At 36.8% G+C, this 18,374-nt stretch overlaps 1 protein-coding gene across 2 annotated transcripts in view; it reads left to right on the top strand.

Moving 5' to 3' along the window:
* The window catches only part of bbs9 (Bardet-Biedl syndrome 9), a 160,187-nt gene that overhangs the window by 117,156 nt on the left and 24,657 nt on the right, over positions 1-18,374 (top strand). For both annotated transcript variants that reach the window (XM_012964735.3, NM_001016821.2), the window contains 1 exon segment: positions 12,816-12,998. In XM_012964735.3, the coding sequence (XP_012820189.2) occupies positions 12,816-12,998 (183 nt within the window).

Below are 18,374 nucleotides of genomic sequence, written 5' to 3' on the forward strand. Positions count from 1 at the left end.
GTAAAGGCGGCGAAAAAATCGCAAAAAATATGAAAAAGTCGCAAACTGTTCGTTTTCCAATCGGAATTTTTCCAATTCGGATTCGAATTCGTGTCTTAGTAAATCTGCCCCTAAGTGCAGCAATTTTTCTTGTATTTTGTAAGGATGCACCCTACACAAGATTCAGTTGAAAAATCCTCCATATCTTGCAAAACAGTTCAGGTTTTGGAACTGGTTTGAATTTGGTTTAGTTAGGTGATGCCTAAGTCAGGCAGTATTCTATTCAGGCGCAGTCTGTAGGTCTCTGGAATGGAGTGCAGAGACCTGCAGCTACAGTATTTGCACAGTGCCCAGCATAGTGGGCAAAGGCCAATTTTTTTGTATTTTGCACACTGCGTGGGGCATTGTAAAGGAGCCCTATAGTTATAACGGCCCTTCAAGTTTAAAAGCCAACTGTATTTATTTCAAATATTTTTAAAATAACATACCACCCCAGTCATTGAGGGAGAAAAAATGTGTTTGGAAATATATCACAATTGGTCTTCATTGATTACTTTTTTATAGTTGCTCTATGAGCTTTCAATTTTATTATTATACAATTTTTTATTCCTTATCTTTCTATTCGGTCCCTCTTATATTCATATTCCTGTCTATCATTCAAACCACTGCCTGCTTGCTAATGTAAACAAGACTCTATTCCAATTCCTATCTGGAGAGCTGCTGAACAGAAAGATAAAAAAAATGAAAAACCGCAAATAAAAAATGAAAGCCAATTGGAAGTTGTCTATGAATATCAATATCTGTCATATTAAAAGTTAATTTAAATGTGAACAACCCCTTTAAGTACAGATTGTATTTTGAAGGAAAATAGTTACCACATTGTTTACCCCTATTTTTTTTTTATATGTAATTATAAAAATACTTGACCCTTATTGCCATCCAGTGGAAAACAGTGTCTTGTCTGATACACATGGATCGTCTACAGGTGGTCCTTCATGGACAAACTCTTACTTGCATTGTCCCATGGTGGTAAATCTGATCTTTAATACATAGTAACATAGTAACATAGTAAGTTGGGTTGAAAAAAGACATACGTCCATCAAGTTCAACCATAATGCCTATATATGACCTGCCTAACTTCTAGTTGATCCAGAGGAAGGCAAAAAACCCCATCTGAAGCCTCTCTAATTTGCCGCAGAGGGGAAAAAATTCCTTCCTGACTCCAAGATGGCAATCGGACCAGTCCCTGGATCAACTAGTACTAAGAGCTATCTCCCATAACCCTGTATTCCCTCACTTGCTAAGAATCCATCCAGCCCCTTCTTAAAGTTATATAATGTATCAGCCAGCACGACTGATTCGGGGAGGGAATTCCAGAACTTCACAGCTCTCACTGTAAAAAATCCTTTCCGAATGTTTAAATGGAACCTCCCTTCTTCTAAACGGAGTGGGTGCCCTCGTGTTCGTTGGAAGGACCTACTGGTAAATAAAACATTAGAAAGGTTATTATATGATCCCTTCATATATTTATACATAGTTATCATGTCACCTCTTAAGCGCCTCTTCTCCAGTGTAAGCAGACCCAACTTGGCCAGTCTTTCTTCATAACTGAGACTTTCCATACCCTTTACCAGCTTAGTTGCCCTTCTCTGGACCCTCTCTAACTCAGTAATGTCCCGTTTGAGCACTGGAGACCAAAACTGAACAGCATATTCTAGATGGGGCCTTACCAGCGCTCTGTAAAGGGGAAGAATAAACCCCTCCTCCCGTGAATCTATACCCATTTTAATACAGCTCAAAACCTTGTTTGCCCTTGCAGCTGCTGCCTGGCATTGCTTGCTACAGCCAAGTTTATTATCTACAAGGACTCCAAGGTCCTTCTCCATTATGGATTTGCCTAGTGCAGTCCCATTAAGGGTATAAGGGGCTTGCATATTTTTACATCCCAGGTGCATGACCTTACATTTATCCACATTAAATCTCATCTGCCACTTAGCTGCCCAGATTGCCAGTTGGTCAAGATCCTGCTGCAGGGATGTCACATCCTGGATAGAATTGACTGGTCCGCAGCGTTTTGTGTCATCTGCAAACACTGATACATTACTCATAATACCCTCCCCTAAGTCATTTATGAACAAATTAAACAAAAGTGGACCCAGTACAGAACCCTGAGGGACCCCACTGAGGACCTTATTCCAAGTAGAGAATGTGCCATTAACAACCACCCTCTGTACCCGATCCTGTAGCCAGTTATCTATCCATGTGCAAACGACTTCACTAAGACCAATAGACCTTAGCTTAGAAAGCAGTCATTTGTGGGGAACGGTATCAAATGCTTTGGCAAAATCCAAATAGATTGTATCTACTGCATCCCCACTGTCCAGCTTCTTACTTACCTCATCATAAAAAGCAATTAAATTGGTCTGACATGACCTGTCCTTCATAAAGCCATGCTGATTACTGCTCATAATGGCATTCTCCACTACATAATTTTGAATGTGATCCCTTAACAAGCCTTCAAATAACTTGCCCACCACGGATGTCAAACTTACAGGCCTATAATTGCCAGGCTGAGATCTTACTCCCTTTTTAAATATGGGAATGACATTCGCCTTCTTCCAATCCCTAGGTACCATACCTGATGAAAGAGAGTCTGAGAATATCAGAAACAAGGGCCACTGTAATTCTGCCCCTAGCTCTCTCAGTACCCGAGGGTGTATTCCATCTGGCCCAGGTGCCTTGTTTACATTTATCGTGTGTAACCCTTTAAGCACCATATCCTGTGCCAACCACTGTGTAGTTGGAGCTGAGGCAACAGTGCAGCTATTGGGTGGGACTTGGCCCACTGGCTCCTCTACTGTATACACAGAAGAAAAGAACTGGTTAAGCACATCTGCCTTTTCTGTATCCGCTGTAACCATATTGTTATTATAACTCAATGGGGCCACACCCTCAACCTGCATCTTTTTACTATTAATATACTTAAAAAACTTTTTGGGGTTAGTCTTGGCCTCAGCCGCGATGCGCTCCTCATTTTCTATCTTTGCCTTCCGGATTGCTGTTTTACAACACTTGTTATAGTGTTTATAATCATTAAACGCATCTACTGTCCCCTCTGACTTATATTTCTTAAAAGCTTTCCTTTTTTTCCCTATTAACTTCTTTACCTCAGAGTTAAGCCACATAGGGTGATTCTTAACACTTCTACTTTTTCTTATTAATGGAATGAATTGAGAACAGTAATGATTTAATATCATTTTAAATGACAACCATTTCTGCTCTGTGTTTTTATCAGAAAACATAATGCCCCAATCTATGCCCTGAAGCGCTGCCCTTAAGGAGCTAAAATTTGCCTTCCTATTACAAGTTTACACAGGGGAGTTTTGACCACCACTGATTTTCATTGGATAGCAGCAGTGATCAAAATGCCTTTTGTACCATTAGCCTAAATGTTAAATCAGGCCTAGGCACAGGGTGCTTGATCCTACAAATTAATTTTAGTGAAAAGTAAACCCTTTATTGCAGTTTATTACAGCACATTAATTTACCATGGGAAAAACTACAAATCAGTAATCTCCACTAAAGTTCACCCACTTGTATCAGGGGTACCAGTAAGGGAAAACAGATTTTCACGTCTTGAATGTTAGATTTTACAATTTGTTTACTGTACTAATTTTAGCCTTCCTATCTCTTACTTAGAAGTGAGTGAAAATTGAGGAATATACATCTTATTACAAAATTACAAAAGAGTATTGACCCTGCACTTTATTCAAAATTCAGATTTTTGTAGCCTATGGGTTGATAATGTGGCTTAGCGATTGCAGCTCTACAAACATTTCATTTCACAACATACAATTGAGTGTGGATGCAAAGTAGCTATTTCAATGCAGCTGGCATATTTTTGAAAACCAGATTCAAAATATAGTATATTTATTCTTCTTATTCCCTACCCACTGCCTTTGATGTGTTATTCAGAAAATGTGGTATGCATGTATATTTAAGGTAGATGGTCTGTTTGGTGGAAAAAAGGAAGGATTCCTACTTCCCAATTCTCAAGGAAATTTTTAATTTGCTACAGACGAGAATTATTTAACTTTAGAACTTGCTACTTATGAATCCAAACCCAAATATACAACTAAAAATGCCTCTAAGGGGAATTAAAAACGCATGTGGTTCTTTTGGTTTGGATACAATTCTTGGCTGCTAGAACCATGTTAAACAAACTGTTCTTTTATTTATAAAATTGGAAGCCATATGGTTTATTATACCTAAATATTACACATTTTGAGTGCCTTCCGTTTTAGCATGTTATCTGTGAACCAGGCGGTATGCATTTTTCCTTGATATGGGTCAATTACTCATTGTTCCGTGGGTTACATCCAGCCACCACAATTTATTTATCCAATGGCAGTCTCAACTAAAAGAATATCTTTTTTTTTTATCCAGAGTTAAACCTATCCCCTCACTTTATTTTTGTAGTTTTTAAGTTGCTTTATAAATTATTTGTCATTAGCAGATTGGTTTTGCTTCTTTAGTATGTTAATATGCATCACTTCAGTCATATTTCAAATTCTGCAGTATAGGGTTTTAATGTGAATGGAGGATGGACACTTGTTTGGTTCACCAGTCAGTAGCTTTTGAATGGACATTTACCCTTATTTTACTTGGCATTATCAAACATAAAGTTAGTTAGAGTTGATAAAGACTAACGTTCAGCAAGTGCAACCCTTCTGAATGAACCCTAGTGCATATAGATACAAATACTTAAAAAGCATACACATAAACCTATCTATACACTCATTATATATAAACTCTATACCAAATTAACTATTGAACTATAGAAATTAAGATTCGAATAGCCGTGTATATTATGCTTGTTCAGTCATGCAAGCCACTTTAAAAATCATTAATAGAACATCACATGGCAGGGCGTTCAACAACCTCACTGTCCTCACCACGAAGAATGTCTTTTTTCTGCTTCAAAGGAAAATTTAGTTCCTCAAGTTTAAAGGGGTGGCCTTGGGTTCTTTGAGATTTTCTATTGGAAAAAATGATGGCCACTATCTAATTATAATATCCTCAAATGTACTTGTAAAAAGTATTCATGTCCCATCACCTTTTCTCTTAGTTTAATTCTTCCATCCCTTTTACCATATCCTTGCCAATGGAATAGCATTTTCATGCAAAAATACTCCTTCTGTTCTGGAGTGAAAAGTATAATCTTCATTCTTCAGAGTACCATTTCTAAAAAATTTTTATCTCTGGTATTTACTGTTTATACTCAACCCCAGCCAAAAAAGTGAGTTGACTCACTGACTCATTGACTCAGTTATTTAATAATATATGTCCTGAAAGGCTCTATGGATAGAATGTTTTTTTTCTCCCCTGAGCTCCTCATGTGTTAAGGAGAGAAGATAATTGCTAAGTATAAAATATACCTCAGTCTGTATAAGGGTAACTTGGGTGTTTGTGTTATGTTAAAAGAGATCCCCTTGGTACAAAATTCCCCTTGACTGCCCTCCATGGATCCCCCTCACCTCTCCCTTCTTTCAGATCCTATTAGATTGATCATCTAATAGGATTACCAATCTAATAGGATCTGCTAGGGCAGTTAAGGGGACTTTTGTACCTAGGGGGGTTTAGATCTCCTTTAATGTACTCTTTTGCATGTGTTATTCAGGTATTGATCAGGGAGAGCATCGTTTTGAACCCTAATATGGGCTATTTAGGCTACCAGAATGGTAAAGAGTATGCAGGTCATCAGCAGCTTGTACTTGATCGCAGACATATGGCATGATGATTCAAATTATGGAAAGATCCTTTTCCGGAAAACCCCAGGTCCCAAGCATCCTAAATAATAGGTCTTATGTCTGTAACGTTATGTCTGTGCTTCAGGTTAACCTTCCTCCCATTTGATTTTCCATAGACAAATAATCAGTAGCTAATGCACAGCAGTGTCTGACAGATCACTGAGCATTACTATTATTTTATTCTCTGTAGCCAAGCTCCCCATCACTGTTTATTATAGTGCCCAAAAAAGATGGGAAGGTATCATATTTGAACAGCTTTGTAGTAAGGTTGAATGATACCTGTGTAAGAAAGTGTGGAGAACAGCTATGTATGTATTGTAAATTGTCTGCAGCTGCCACTGACAGCAGATAAGGGCAAATGGTAGGCGCAGGTAATAAAGGATAATTATGTTTGCTTAAGGGGCAATGACAGACGGGGCGATTAGTGACTATGATATTTAAAATTCAGTCACTAACATAACAACAGTTAGTTGCTGCGACTGGACTTTTTTGAAAGTTGCAGCAACTAATTACCCCTGTATGTCTTCACCTTAAAACAGCCTAACTCCACAGAGCTGTTGAGAATTGTAATATGTTTTACTACCCAAATGTCAACAATCTGTGTCTCTTTAGTAGTGCAACATTCACTTGTGGCATTTAATATTATGCTCTATGCCATTTTTTTATTACAGTATCTGTTCATAGTGTCAAAACTGAACTTAGCACTGCTAAAGAAACACAAAGACAACTGATCTGTAGTTGAGAAGCAAAATGTATTACAGTGGGCTAAATATACAGAAGGGGTAGGTGCTTATCTCTTTAACTCTTTCCAACTATCAGTCTACCTGCAGTTTTCATAAATGTGCCACTAAATGGGATAATAATACGCTGAACTTAATAGTTTGGTGGGGCTGGTACAGAATATTTTGGGCACACTGTATTTACCTCACTATAGCTGTGGTCCACTGTTGTAGGGGCAAAAATATATGTGGTGCACACAGGGGATGTGTCTGTAAAGCACTAAGGCAGGCATATGCAAAATTTCCTGTAGTTTATTAATTCTACCCACAATGCATTATTTTTCCATAAAGTCCTTAACAGGCTAAACAGTAGCATCCATAATAGCAATTGCACTTGGAAATGTGCTCTACCCTCTTCTGTTTCATTATTTCAAACTTGTAGGCATGCTGAACTTTATTGAAGCACTGCCAGTTATTTAGCCATAAAATGTTTTGTTACAATTGCAATGTCTCAGATATCAGGTGTTAAAAATTGCCATATATAAGCTTCCTTGCACCTTGAACCCACCAGTTCAGTATAATATTGCACCAACGGTTTCTGTGCATCTTTGATAAATTAACATCTATTTTTATTTCTTTGGCATGCATCCATTAAGCACAAGTGAAAGGTACAAGCTACAGTTCCCATTGCTTACTTTCAACTAGATTTGCTTATCATGTGCTTGGCACATTTCTTTGCTAATATAATAGTTTTCTCTAGCAGCATCTGCAAAAGATTCATTTTAATTTACTGGCATGTTCAGTACTGGATAATTCACTGCAGATGTTCCATCACTCAGATAAGATACATATTTATCTATTTTGCCATACCTTTGAACATATGGGACACACATTAAAACCTATATTTGAATGCCTGGGGTTTTTGATAAGATCATCATGCAAACTTGTTTGATATCCATGTACTGTATTATTACAACTGAAGTAGAATTAAACGGTTTTCTATTTAAAATAGCATCACCATGGCACAGGGTATTGCAGTTACGCAGAGATGTAATGCTTTGTGTGTGAAAGTTGTTTCTCATGGAATCCTGCATCCTCATTTACAGCGAGGAATATCTAAGGACACCACAAGATATCATTCAGTACCCTACTCTTTATAGAAGGTTTATTAAAATTAATTATTGTGTAATTTTTGTGCTTTTTTCTATCACCACTAAAACTAAAAATTACAAATGCCTCGTTTATTAAAAATATGATTATAAAAAGCACAACTGAAAACAATTGTGGAATGAAAGCAAATATGAATACAGGTATAGGACCCGTTATCCAGAATGCTCGGGACCAAGGCTATACCGGATAAGGGATCTTTCCGTAATTTGGATCTCCTTACCTTAAGTTTACTAAAAAATTAATAAAACATTAATTAAACCCAATAGGATTGTTTTGTATCCAATAAGGATTGTTTATATCTTAGTTGGAATCAATTACAAGGTACTGTTTTATTACTACAGGGAAAAAGGAAATCTGTTTTAAAATTCTAAATTATTGGATTAAAATGGAGTCTATGGGAGATGGGCTTTCCGTAATTCGGAGCTTTCTGGATAATGGGTTTCCGGATAAGGGATCCCATACCTGTACCTCAAAAACTTAATTTACCTAGGAATTTTCGTGCAATTACAAGTGAAAAAAAACCCAAAATCTCTAAAGAACTAAAAGTGAAAAAACAGATATCTCTGAAATTGAATTTTAAAGCTTTCTCTATGACGATCACTTCTTTCGAAACAAAAGCATAGTTTTCAGTTATCCGTTAAAGGTATTACTTTTTTAGTCTTAAAAACAATGGCATCCACACCAGCTTGCTTTCCAACATAATGCCTGCTCTGTATTCCCTTAAGTTTATATTATGTTTAGCATAATTAACATAAATGTATTGAAGTCTGTTTCAAGCCCCAAGGCACAAGTAGACAAGAAAACCTTACATTAGCCCATTATATATTGTGCTTCCTGTTTGAACCACGCTATTAAAGTTTTTTTATAACATGTTTGTACCTTATGATTTATTGATACAAACCACTGTCAGTGATCTGAAAGAAACATGGTCAAAGATGTACATTGTTAAAGGAATACTGTCATGGGAAAACATTTTTTTTTCAAAGGGCTTCTCCAGCAGAATCCTGCATTGTTTTTTAAAAACACAAACAGACCTTTTTTATATTTCATTATAAAATTTCACATGGGGCTAAGCCATATTCTTCATCTCCTAGGGTGCCACAGCCATGTGACCTGTGCTTTGATAAACTTCAGTCACACTTTACTGCTGAGCTACAAGTCTGAGTGATATCATACCCCCCTCCCAGCAGCCGATCAGCAGAACAATGGGAAGGGGGCAAGATAGCAGCTCCCAGTACATAGCACTCAATAGTAAGAAATCCAAGTCCGGCTTGTGACTCCTCCAGTTACCTGGGAGTAGGAGAAACAATAGGTTACCTGAAAGCAGTGATGTGTAGTGCTGGCTCCTTCTGAAAGCTCAGACTCAGGCACAATGCACTGAGATGGCTGCCTACACACCAATATTACAACTAAAAAAAAATAAATACATTTGTTAGTTCAAGAAAATAATTAGAGTGAATTATTTGCTATGTAAACAGTGTAATTTAAAAATAAAAAGTGCACCATAAAAATCATGTCAGTATCCCTTTAAAAGCAATAACATATACTATTGCCAGTACAGGTTTGGGATCTTTTATATGAAATCTAGATATCCTGAATGCTCAGAATTACTGCAAATTCATGTCCCATAGAGTTTTTATTCTAACCAATTTGCACAAATCCATATTGGTAGCAAATCAGTTATAGCGGGTTTTACATGTTTAAATATAAAGGTGTGATGATCCAAATCATAGAAAACACCCTAATGCTGGAAATCCTCCGGCCCAAACATATGGATGAGTATCTGTCCTGTGTTTCTTTCTCCATACCTAGATAGACACGGCACCCAGCATTGGGCATCCACAGCAAATGTCAAAACACAGCTTTGGGCTTGGCCCAGAACTCAGAGCCGTAAACTGGCAGTGCTGGGAGGGTGGGCTCCTTGTTTGTTCAGCAGAGATAACAGTTGTATAGTTAGTAGCTTGATTACCTAGGCAACTGGCATATAGTCCAAGTTGACACAAATGGAGGATAGTGTAGTGATAGGATAGTAGCACACACTGCTATTTTTTTTTACTGAAATAAATTGTGTGCAGTGTGAGCAACTGTGAAACACTGTTTCTACAGTCCTACTGTACAGGTATGGGATCTGTTATCCGGAAACCCGTTATCCAGAAAGCTGCGAATTACGGAAAACCCTTCTCCCATAGACTCCATTTTAATCAAATAATTCAGATTTTTTAAATTGATTTCCTTTTTCTCTGTAATAATAAACAGTACCTTGTACTTTATCCAAACTAAAATATAATTAATCCTTATTGGATGCAAAACAATCCTACTGGGTTTAATTAATGTTTTATTTTTTTTTTAGTAGATTTAAGGTATGGAGATCCAAACCCCTTATCCAGAATACCCTTGGTCCCGAGCATTCTGGATAACGGGTCCTATACCTGTATTAATAATTGCATTTGCTAGATTTGTTTAGATAACCTGCTGTTTTATACAAAAACTCAATGAATATGCTGTTGAAGCTGGTATTTTTATGTAAGCAAATCTTGCAATTTTCAGGAATTAAAAAGTCTTTACTAATACATTTATGCTACATTGTCATAGCGGCGCCATGATATTACTTACAAAACATGGATGTATTATGTGGAAGACTGTTCTCTCCCAACAAAGGAGGGCATTCAGGCACAGCCAGGTATAGATCAGATGAACCAATTCTTCTGAACATGAAAAGTATGAAGTTAGAAGCGGCACTGTGACTTCATTTTACAGGGACTATTGTGGCATCCAGATATGTTATCTCCGCAAAAGCTTTGGAATGTAGAATCTAAACAAGAGCGTATTGATTAGCATGCACAACCACTTTTCTGTTGATCCCCAGATAAACTATTACAGTGTTTTTTTTTTTGTTTTAAATATTGCCTTTGATAGATGGAAAGCTGTAACATTTATAACACTTGATTTTTTATTTTTTTTTAAATAAGCATGTATTGAAATTTTCTTTGATTAAATACAAAAACTAATAAAATAGTAATCGAGACAACAAAATTGAATTGTAGCTTTTGGTGCCAAAATCCACACTGCTTTAATAAATTTGCACAAGGGAAAATTTGTTTCTGCAAAGGCATACATTTTTATATTGCAAATATTTTTCCATTAATGACTTCTGTTACATACCCCTGGAATGTCTGTACTTAATTAATATGCTATTCATTCCATTTGTTTCATTTTTTTCCTTTAAATGGGTCCAAGAGATCAAACCATTGGCTATTACATAGTAACATAGTACGTTGGGTTGAAAAAAGACTTATGTCCATCAAATTCAACCATAATGCCTATATATAACCTGCCTAACTACTAGTTGATCCAGAGGAAGGCAAAAAACCCCATCTGAAGCCTCTCTAATTTGCCGCAGAGGGGAAAAAAATCCTTCCTGACTCCAAGATGGCAATCAGACCAGTTCCTGGATCAATTTGTACTAAGAGCTATCTCCCATAACCCTATATTCCCTCACTTGCTAAGAATCCATCCAGCCCCTTCTTAAAGTTATATAATGTATCAGCCAGCACGACTATTGTTTAGATGCTCATATAGGGGAGAATGTTGGCCATTGCCCAAGTCAACAGTCTATTGACTTGTGTATGGGTCTGAAAGGATCCCCTGCCTGACATGATCAGAAATTTTCTGGTATTGATCAGACAATACCAGGAAAAGAACAAATTAACCAATTGCATAAGTATACACCTTTAAATCAGTATTTAGTAACGCACATTTTGCAGCAATTCCAGCCGTGAATCTTTGTGGATAGGTCTCATCTGGATACTGCAACATTTCACTATTCCTCTTTGTAAAACTGCTCAAGCCTTGTCAGGTTGCATTGGGATTGTGAGGGAACAGCCTTTTCAAGTTCCAAACTGAGTTTTTTGCAGGAGGAAATCTCTAAAAATCGTAAAGACGCCGAAAAACTCGCGTTTTTACGCAAAAATCGTAAAGACGCTGGAAAAATCGCAAAATTACCGATCATTATGAAAAAAACGCAATCGGACGCATTCGGCCCGTTCGTGGGTTAGTAAATGTGCCCCTTAGAGTTTTCATAGGTCTCTTGGTGGCCTCCCTCCCTAGTCTCCCTCTCATATGGCATTCATATTTGGTGGGTGATCTGTTTTTGGCAATTTTTACAGCTGTGACTTTTATTTCCATTTTATTGGTTTAACTGTGCAAAGATCTGTTTTGATTTTGACATAAAATAGTATTTTTCTGTTAGTAGTGTTCAATACTGGCACATGAGACCCATGCAGAATCACCTTCACCCGTTAAATTGCAAAATCGATCAAAATGGCTCCTTCTGCATTTTCCCAAGATTATGTAGTTTGACTGCTTTGCATATGACAGGAATTGGTGTGTTCAACCAAAAAATTTTTTGAGATGTTGCCCTCATGAGATTGAATCTTATTGGCAAAGAGTAGAAACAAATTATTTTAAGCTGGGAGTAGATTTCAGCAGTTTAAAAAGCAAAAAAAAAAGACAGGTACCTTGTAAAAAAAATAAGCAATGTTGGAATGAAAGAAAGGGTGGTAGACTAAAGAAACACTTAACAGCTAATATTTCCTCCATTAGGTCATAATGATTGCATATTAAAGGACCAGTTACACTAAAATATTTTACTACTTGAGTCATCCCTAAACTGTGTAATAATAGGTAAATCTAACTCCCCTTAACAGCTTCACCCAGAATTATACTTGCAAAATGTCATGCAGCAGCAGGGCGAAAGTTAACTTTGTAGCGTTGGCTTGTTATCAGCATCTATACTTTAAATTTATGATTCTGTTGCTTTGGGTAGCTTTGGGGTAATGCTGTGACATATTGTAAACATAATTGTAAACTGCAGGCAGTGATGAAAATCTTCAAGGCCTCAAGAATACTTTATTTTCTAAAGGGCAGATTTAAGCTTTGCCCATCAGGGTTTAGGGAAAAAATTGTAAAAACTACTAAGTGAGGTTTTGAATCCTAAGAAAACCTATAATTTATTTTCTTCACAGACCGGTTCTTGACAAAAATGAAAATGTTCACCACTAGAAATCTGGTGACATGGTGGGCCAAGCTTGTACCTGTATGAAAGTATCCCCTATACTCACTTAAGTTTATTTCACAGGTAATCGGTATAGCAGATGCAGCTGAAGAGCTACAGCACAACTTGTTTCGAGCTTTTACAAGGCTAAAGAGTGCTACGCAACTGGTAATTCTGCTAATAGGATTGTGGCAGAAGCTTAATAAAGAACAGATAGCCATATTGGAAGGAACATTTTTGCCTTTACTTAAGGATGGCCAAGAACTGGTAAGTGATTTATCATGCACAGTATTTATTCCCCTGCTACCAGCCCATATCCCCACCAAACCTATTAAAAACATGAAAGTGCAAGCATTATAAGCATAGCTGTATTGAACTTTGTGTCTACCTATAGCTGTATGGAACTGGAATATATTCCAGTATTTTGCTTCCAGCATGGTTGGCCCAAAGACACGCCAGACATGAGCCAGATTTTTCATGCATAATTCTTTATGTTGATTTTATTAAGCACATTTTCTATAGATTGAGATTTTATAAAAAAAAATTTTAAGGGGTTGTTCACCTTTGAGTTATTTTTTAATATGATGTAGACAGGGATATTCTGAGACAATTTGCAATTGGTCTTCATTTTTTATTTGTAATTTTTTTAATTATTTCAATATTTGTTCAGCAGCTCTCCCTTTGGAGTTTTGGCAGCTATCTGGTTGCTAGGGTCCAAACTAGCTTAGCAGCCAGGGAGCGGTTTGAATGAGAGACTGGTATAGGTATAGGAGAGGACCTGAACAGAAAAAATAGTTACAACGATAACAATTAAACTGTAGCCTCACAGAGCAGTAGATTTTTGACTGCTGGAATCGGCGACCCCCCCCTCCATCTAAAAGCTACAAAGAGTTAGAAGAAGAAGGCAAATAATTGAAAAACTACAACAAATAAATTATAACAACAAAATAAAAAGTTACTTAGAATTGGGCTTTCTATAACATACTAAAAGTTAAATTAAAGTTGAACCCATCTTTCTCCAGCATATTCACTTCTAAATTGCTAAAGAGTGATTTTAAGAGTGTTTTTGCTCCCAAGAAAATTAGGAAAATAAAGTGAAATAAAGTTAGAGATTAACACTAACCGACACAAGAAAGAACAAGAAACCACACTTGGGATCTTTCACACACTTTAAATAAACTGTGAAAAGGTGGTAAATTGACCCCATAAAGTACAAAAAAAACTCAGAAACCAGATATTTAGCACTCCTCTCCTGTGATATTTGCACATGGTGTAAACAGGTGCAACTTTTTGCAATTGAAAAATGTAGGCCAAAGAGTTATGCCTATTTATGTAATCCTGGCAGCACTTGGCAGGACTTTAGCATCCCCTGGGGCACCAATTGACATGTGGCACAAAAGATTCTTGCATTTACCTTCATTTAAAAGGTGTTATGTACAAGGCTTCCTTGTGCCTGTTTGAGGCATAGTGCTTCAGCACATGCGCCTATGGGCAAAGACAGACAGACTGATTATCTAGCAGTGTTCAGGCGCTCAGCCTGTCAGACTCGATGCATCGATCCTCAGAGGCTAGCCGCAAGTTTAGTAGTACGGTATTTAAATTGATGAGGAGAACTCCAAATGCAGTTTATCTGCTTCAAAGCTTTATTGCCAGCGACAAACACAACATGTTTTGGGCCCCTTATAGCCCTTTCTTAAGTGTCAAACAGACAGGGTGATTAGTCACTGCCACTTTTAAAATCCAGTTGCGGCAACCAGTTGCCACCACTAAATGTAGCTAGGACCTGTACTGTGCAGTTGCGGCAAGTTGTACATTTTGCATGGAGGTTAGCTGCCGCGACTAGTAACTGCAACTAGGTTTAAAAGTCATGATGACTTATTGCTCCCTCTGTCTTCAACCTAATCCAGCAGTAAAAGAGCCTGAGTATGTGCTAAATGTATTCTAATGTTTCAGTTGTTATTTAGTGATTAAACCTGAACTTCAACAACTTTGATATCAATGTGCAAGTGTAACACACTCCTGCAATATAATGGCTTATTTCAGTTTCAGTTAATTGCCAAAATCAACATTTGAGGCATTTCAGTGGGGAACTACTTTAATGTATTTCTAAACAGCACATTCACTCGATAGGCCCAAAAACAAGTACGTTTAAACACTTAAGTCTTAAAATTATTTGAATTATAAGAAGCCCAATCAGGAATTTTTCAGCCATTTTTTGTAATATTGCTGTCTTTACTATACTTAAAGTAAATTTTAAATAATTATTGTTATCATCCTTTTATGCAGTGTCAGCTTGTAACTTATAATAAAAGCTGTACATATATAATACTGAGTCAGAATGCTTCTAACAATGCTTGCCACACTGAAGAACAAAGATATATTTATATATTTCTTCTGATCATTTCTGATGCCATAGGTAGGCTAACACTTACTGATGTGTAGGTTTGTTACATAGTTAATTGGGGCAAAATATATATACAGAACAAATTCTTGGATATTATGTTTGTCCAAAAAGTCATACATGATTTAATAGAACCTACTGTCAGAACATGACTCAGAAGGTATATTTGGCGAGGTTACCAAATGAGCAGTTTTTTCCCCCAATATGCCCACCTTGGCTATCAGGGCAAGGACTTCTTCAATGAGCCGACGCAGCCCTTGACCAAATGGGATTTTAAACCTGCACAATCATCAACTGCACAATTTTCATGCAGATATAGGTTGCAAGCTTAAATCTGCCCACGTATGGCCACTTTTATAATGGGATTTTTAATTGACTGGTAATTTCTTTTGATTGTTCATCGTTATTATTGCTCCACAGTGTACCAAATTCACATAGAATATCCAAAGAATCCAATTTAAGAGACTTTTATCTAAAACTTAACAAGCTTTGATAACGGTTCAAGAATTGGACTAAAACATTGACAATTTGACTTAAATTTATTTTTTTTAAAAAGTTTAACTATACCCTGCATTTATTTTCACATAGCATATTTCTTCAGGTCAATAAACAGATACTGTTGATGGTATAAATTATACATTCAGTGATACTCCCTTATGTTTATTAAATTTCTGCTTCCTTGTCTTTTCATCAAGCTAAAAACAATGATGCTTTGTATTATAAAGGATTATAATTAAGGAACATTAATGGAAATCTATTGTAGATCTCCAGAAAACCTTTGGCTGAGCTAATCATAAAAACATCTTCAGGATGTAATATTAGCATTGCGTAACAGAGTGAAAAGCATACAAAGTGGAAGTGAGTTTTCATTCCAGTTAAAAAATGGAAGGTGACTTTATCAGAATTAAAGAATTTACAGATCAGTTATATGCTGAAAACCTGATATTCTTAATTGTTTTAAAAAAATATGTCTAAAACCAAAATGTTAAAAGTTTAGGCAGCTATTTCCACCTTAAATGGGTTGTTCACCTTAAAGTTAACTTTTAATATGTTGTAGAATTGCCATTTCTAAGTTTCTATAGTTTTTTAAATATTTCCCTTTTTCTGACTTTTCCCAGCTTTCGAATGGGGGTCACTGACACAACAGCTAAAAAAATATTGCTCTGTGAGCTTATAATTTTATTGTTATTATTACGTTTTAATACTTATCTGTCTAATCAAGTCCTGTCCTATTCATATTTCAGTCTCTTTTTCAAACCACTTCATGGTTGCTAAGATAATTTGGACTCTGAACAAAAAGTAAAAATAATTTAAAAAAAGCACACAATAATAAAAAGTGAAGACCAATTGCAAATTGTCTCTGAATATTACTCCCTACATTTGTCCTTAAAGTTAACTCAAAGGTAAACAACCCCTTTAATAGTACTGTATGAGAGGGCATCACCCCCCCCACACACACACACACACCACTCGAACACAAGTGAATGAGTATGCATTAACATACTATAATTTCTTAAGGGTAATGACATGCAGACGTATAAACAAAATGCATTAGCCCAGTAAAGAAAGCAGTGCCAGGCTTCCATATTTTTGGTTTATTTTGACAAATTTTTTAAAAAGTTTGCCCTGAAGCAGCAACCCATAGCAACCAATAAGATACTTGCTTGTAACCAGGTGACCAGTAAATGCTTTCTGCTGATTGTATGCCATGGGGTACTGCTTCTGGGCAAATTGGTGCCATTTATTACATTACCTCACATTGTCTAATACAGCCTTTTGGGGTGAGGGGCTATTTTCCTGAAAGATGTATTAGAGCTTACTCTTTTGAAATCACCAGAAATACTCACTCTCTACATGCAGGATTTGTGCCAAAGTCAGATTGTTTGTGCTGGAGTCAGTTATTTGAGTTAGCTATAATCATCTACTAGGAAAGGAAAGCCCCCATCAAAAGATAATATTGTAGCTACCTGTTAATCAAAATCTGACATCCACCTCCGGCAGGAAAACAGAATGAAGAGAGACATATGTTAAGAGGGGGAGAGTGAATAGTAACTTGATTATTGCAGAAACAGGACCAAAATTTGAATTGATATATTTAGAAAGTTTCTTATTTAAGTCCGATTTAAGCTTATTTTATATTTTCATATTTCCAATAGTTACCCTTTAACTGGATTAAGTGAACATAATTACAAATATGTATGACATGGAAGTGATGAATAAATATCAGATTGTCCTTTTTATTTACAATACTGCACTCCTGTCTGCTTCACAAGAATATAGATCAATACACGTGTCTGCGTATTTCTCTATTTATCCTTCTGTTTGAAGAACAAGGTTATTCAAGGTAGTGCTAGTCTTGTAGCATAAATAATTGGTTAGCTGGCTCCAGGTCTGCCAGAAATGAGTGATCACTGTTAATTAAAACTTGGATCAAGGGGGGTTATTTATAGTTCCACACATAATATATTTAATAACTTTTACTAGGTAATGGATGGTAGTTCTCTTTACCAACTTGTTTCATGATAAAGCTGCCTAACCCTTGGCATGATTTAAAAAGCTAAGTACCCTAAATAAAAAAATTCAAAACTGTTACCTATGACCCCCTCTCATGAGTGACCCAGCTTTCCAAAACCAGTGCTGGTATATAGTAGCATCACCCACATACATTTGCCAGTCCAGGTGTCCCAAGCATAATTTTAGTCCTTCATCCTGTTATTAACACAACTTACTTTAACTGGAGACTACACTTCCTGGGCCCAAGGCAGGAATAGCAAAAACCCTTCCGTATGCACAGAACAGTCATCATCAGAAGAATATCACGTTGGACAAAAATATAACATTCTCTTGTTTATTGTGTACATAAAGTGTATGCATAAGCACTGGGGCACATTGTTGTCTTTTTAGCATGGTTTGTTTGTTTTTGCACCAAAGCAAATATTTTGAAACTTTAGCCCCCTAAAGGTCCCCATACACATTGAAATTCACTCGCTTGGCAAGATCGCGAAGTGAGCGGATCTTTACCCGATATCCCCACCTACGGGTGGGCGATATCGGGGAGCGTGTAGGTAAAAAAAAAAATAATTTGATCGTTTGGCCCTGGGGCCAAACAATCAAATTATATTGGCGGCAATGGGGCAGTCAGTTCGGGGACATCAACAAGCCAATGCGGTCCCTGATCCGACTGAATTTTCTAACCTGGCCGATCGATAGCTGGCCAATTTTAGGCCAGATATCGGTCGGGC

Source organism: Xenopus tropicalis, chromosome 6, assembly GCF_000004195.4.
Source record: "Xenopus tropicalis strain Nigerian chromosome 6, UCB_Xtro_10.0, whole genome shotgun sequence".
Classification (NCBI taxonomy): Eukaryota; Metazoa; Chordata; class Amphibia; order Anura; family Pipidae; genus Xenopus; species Xenopus tropicalis.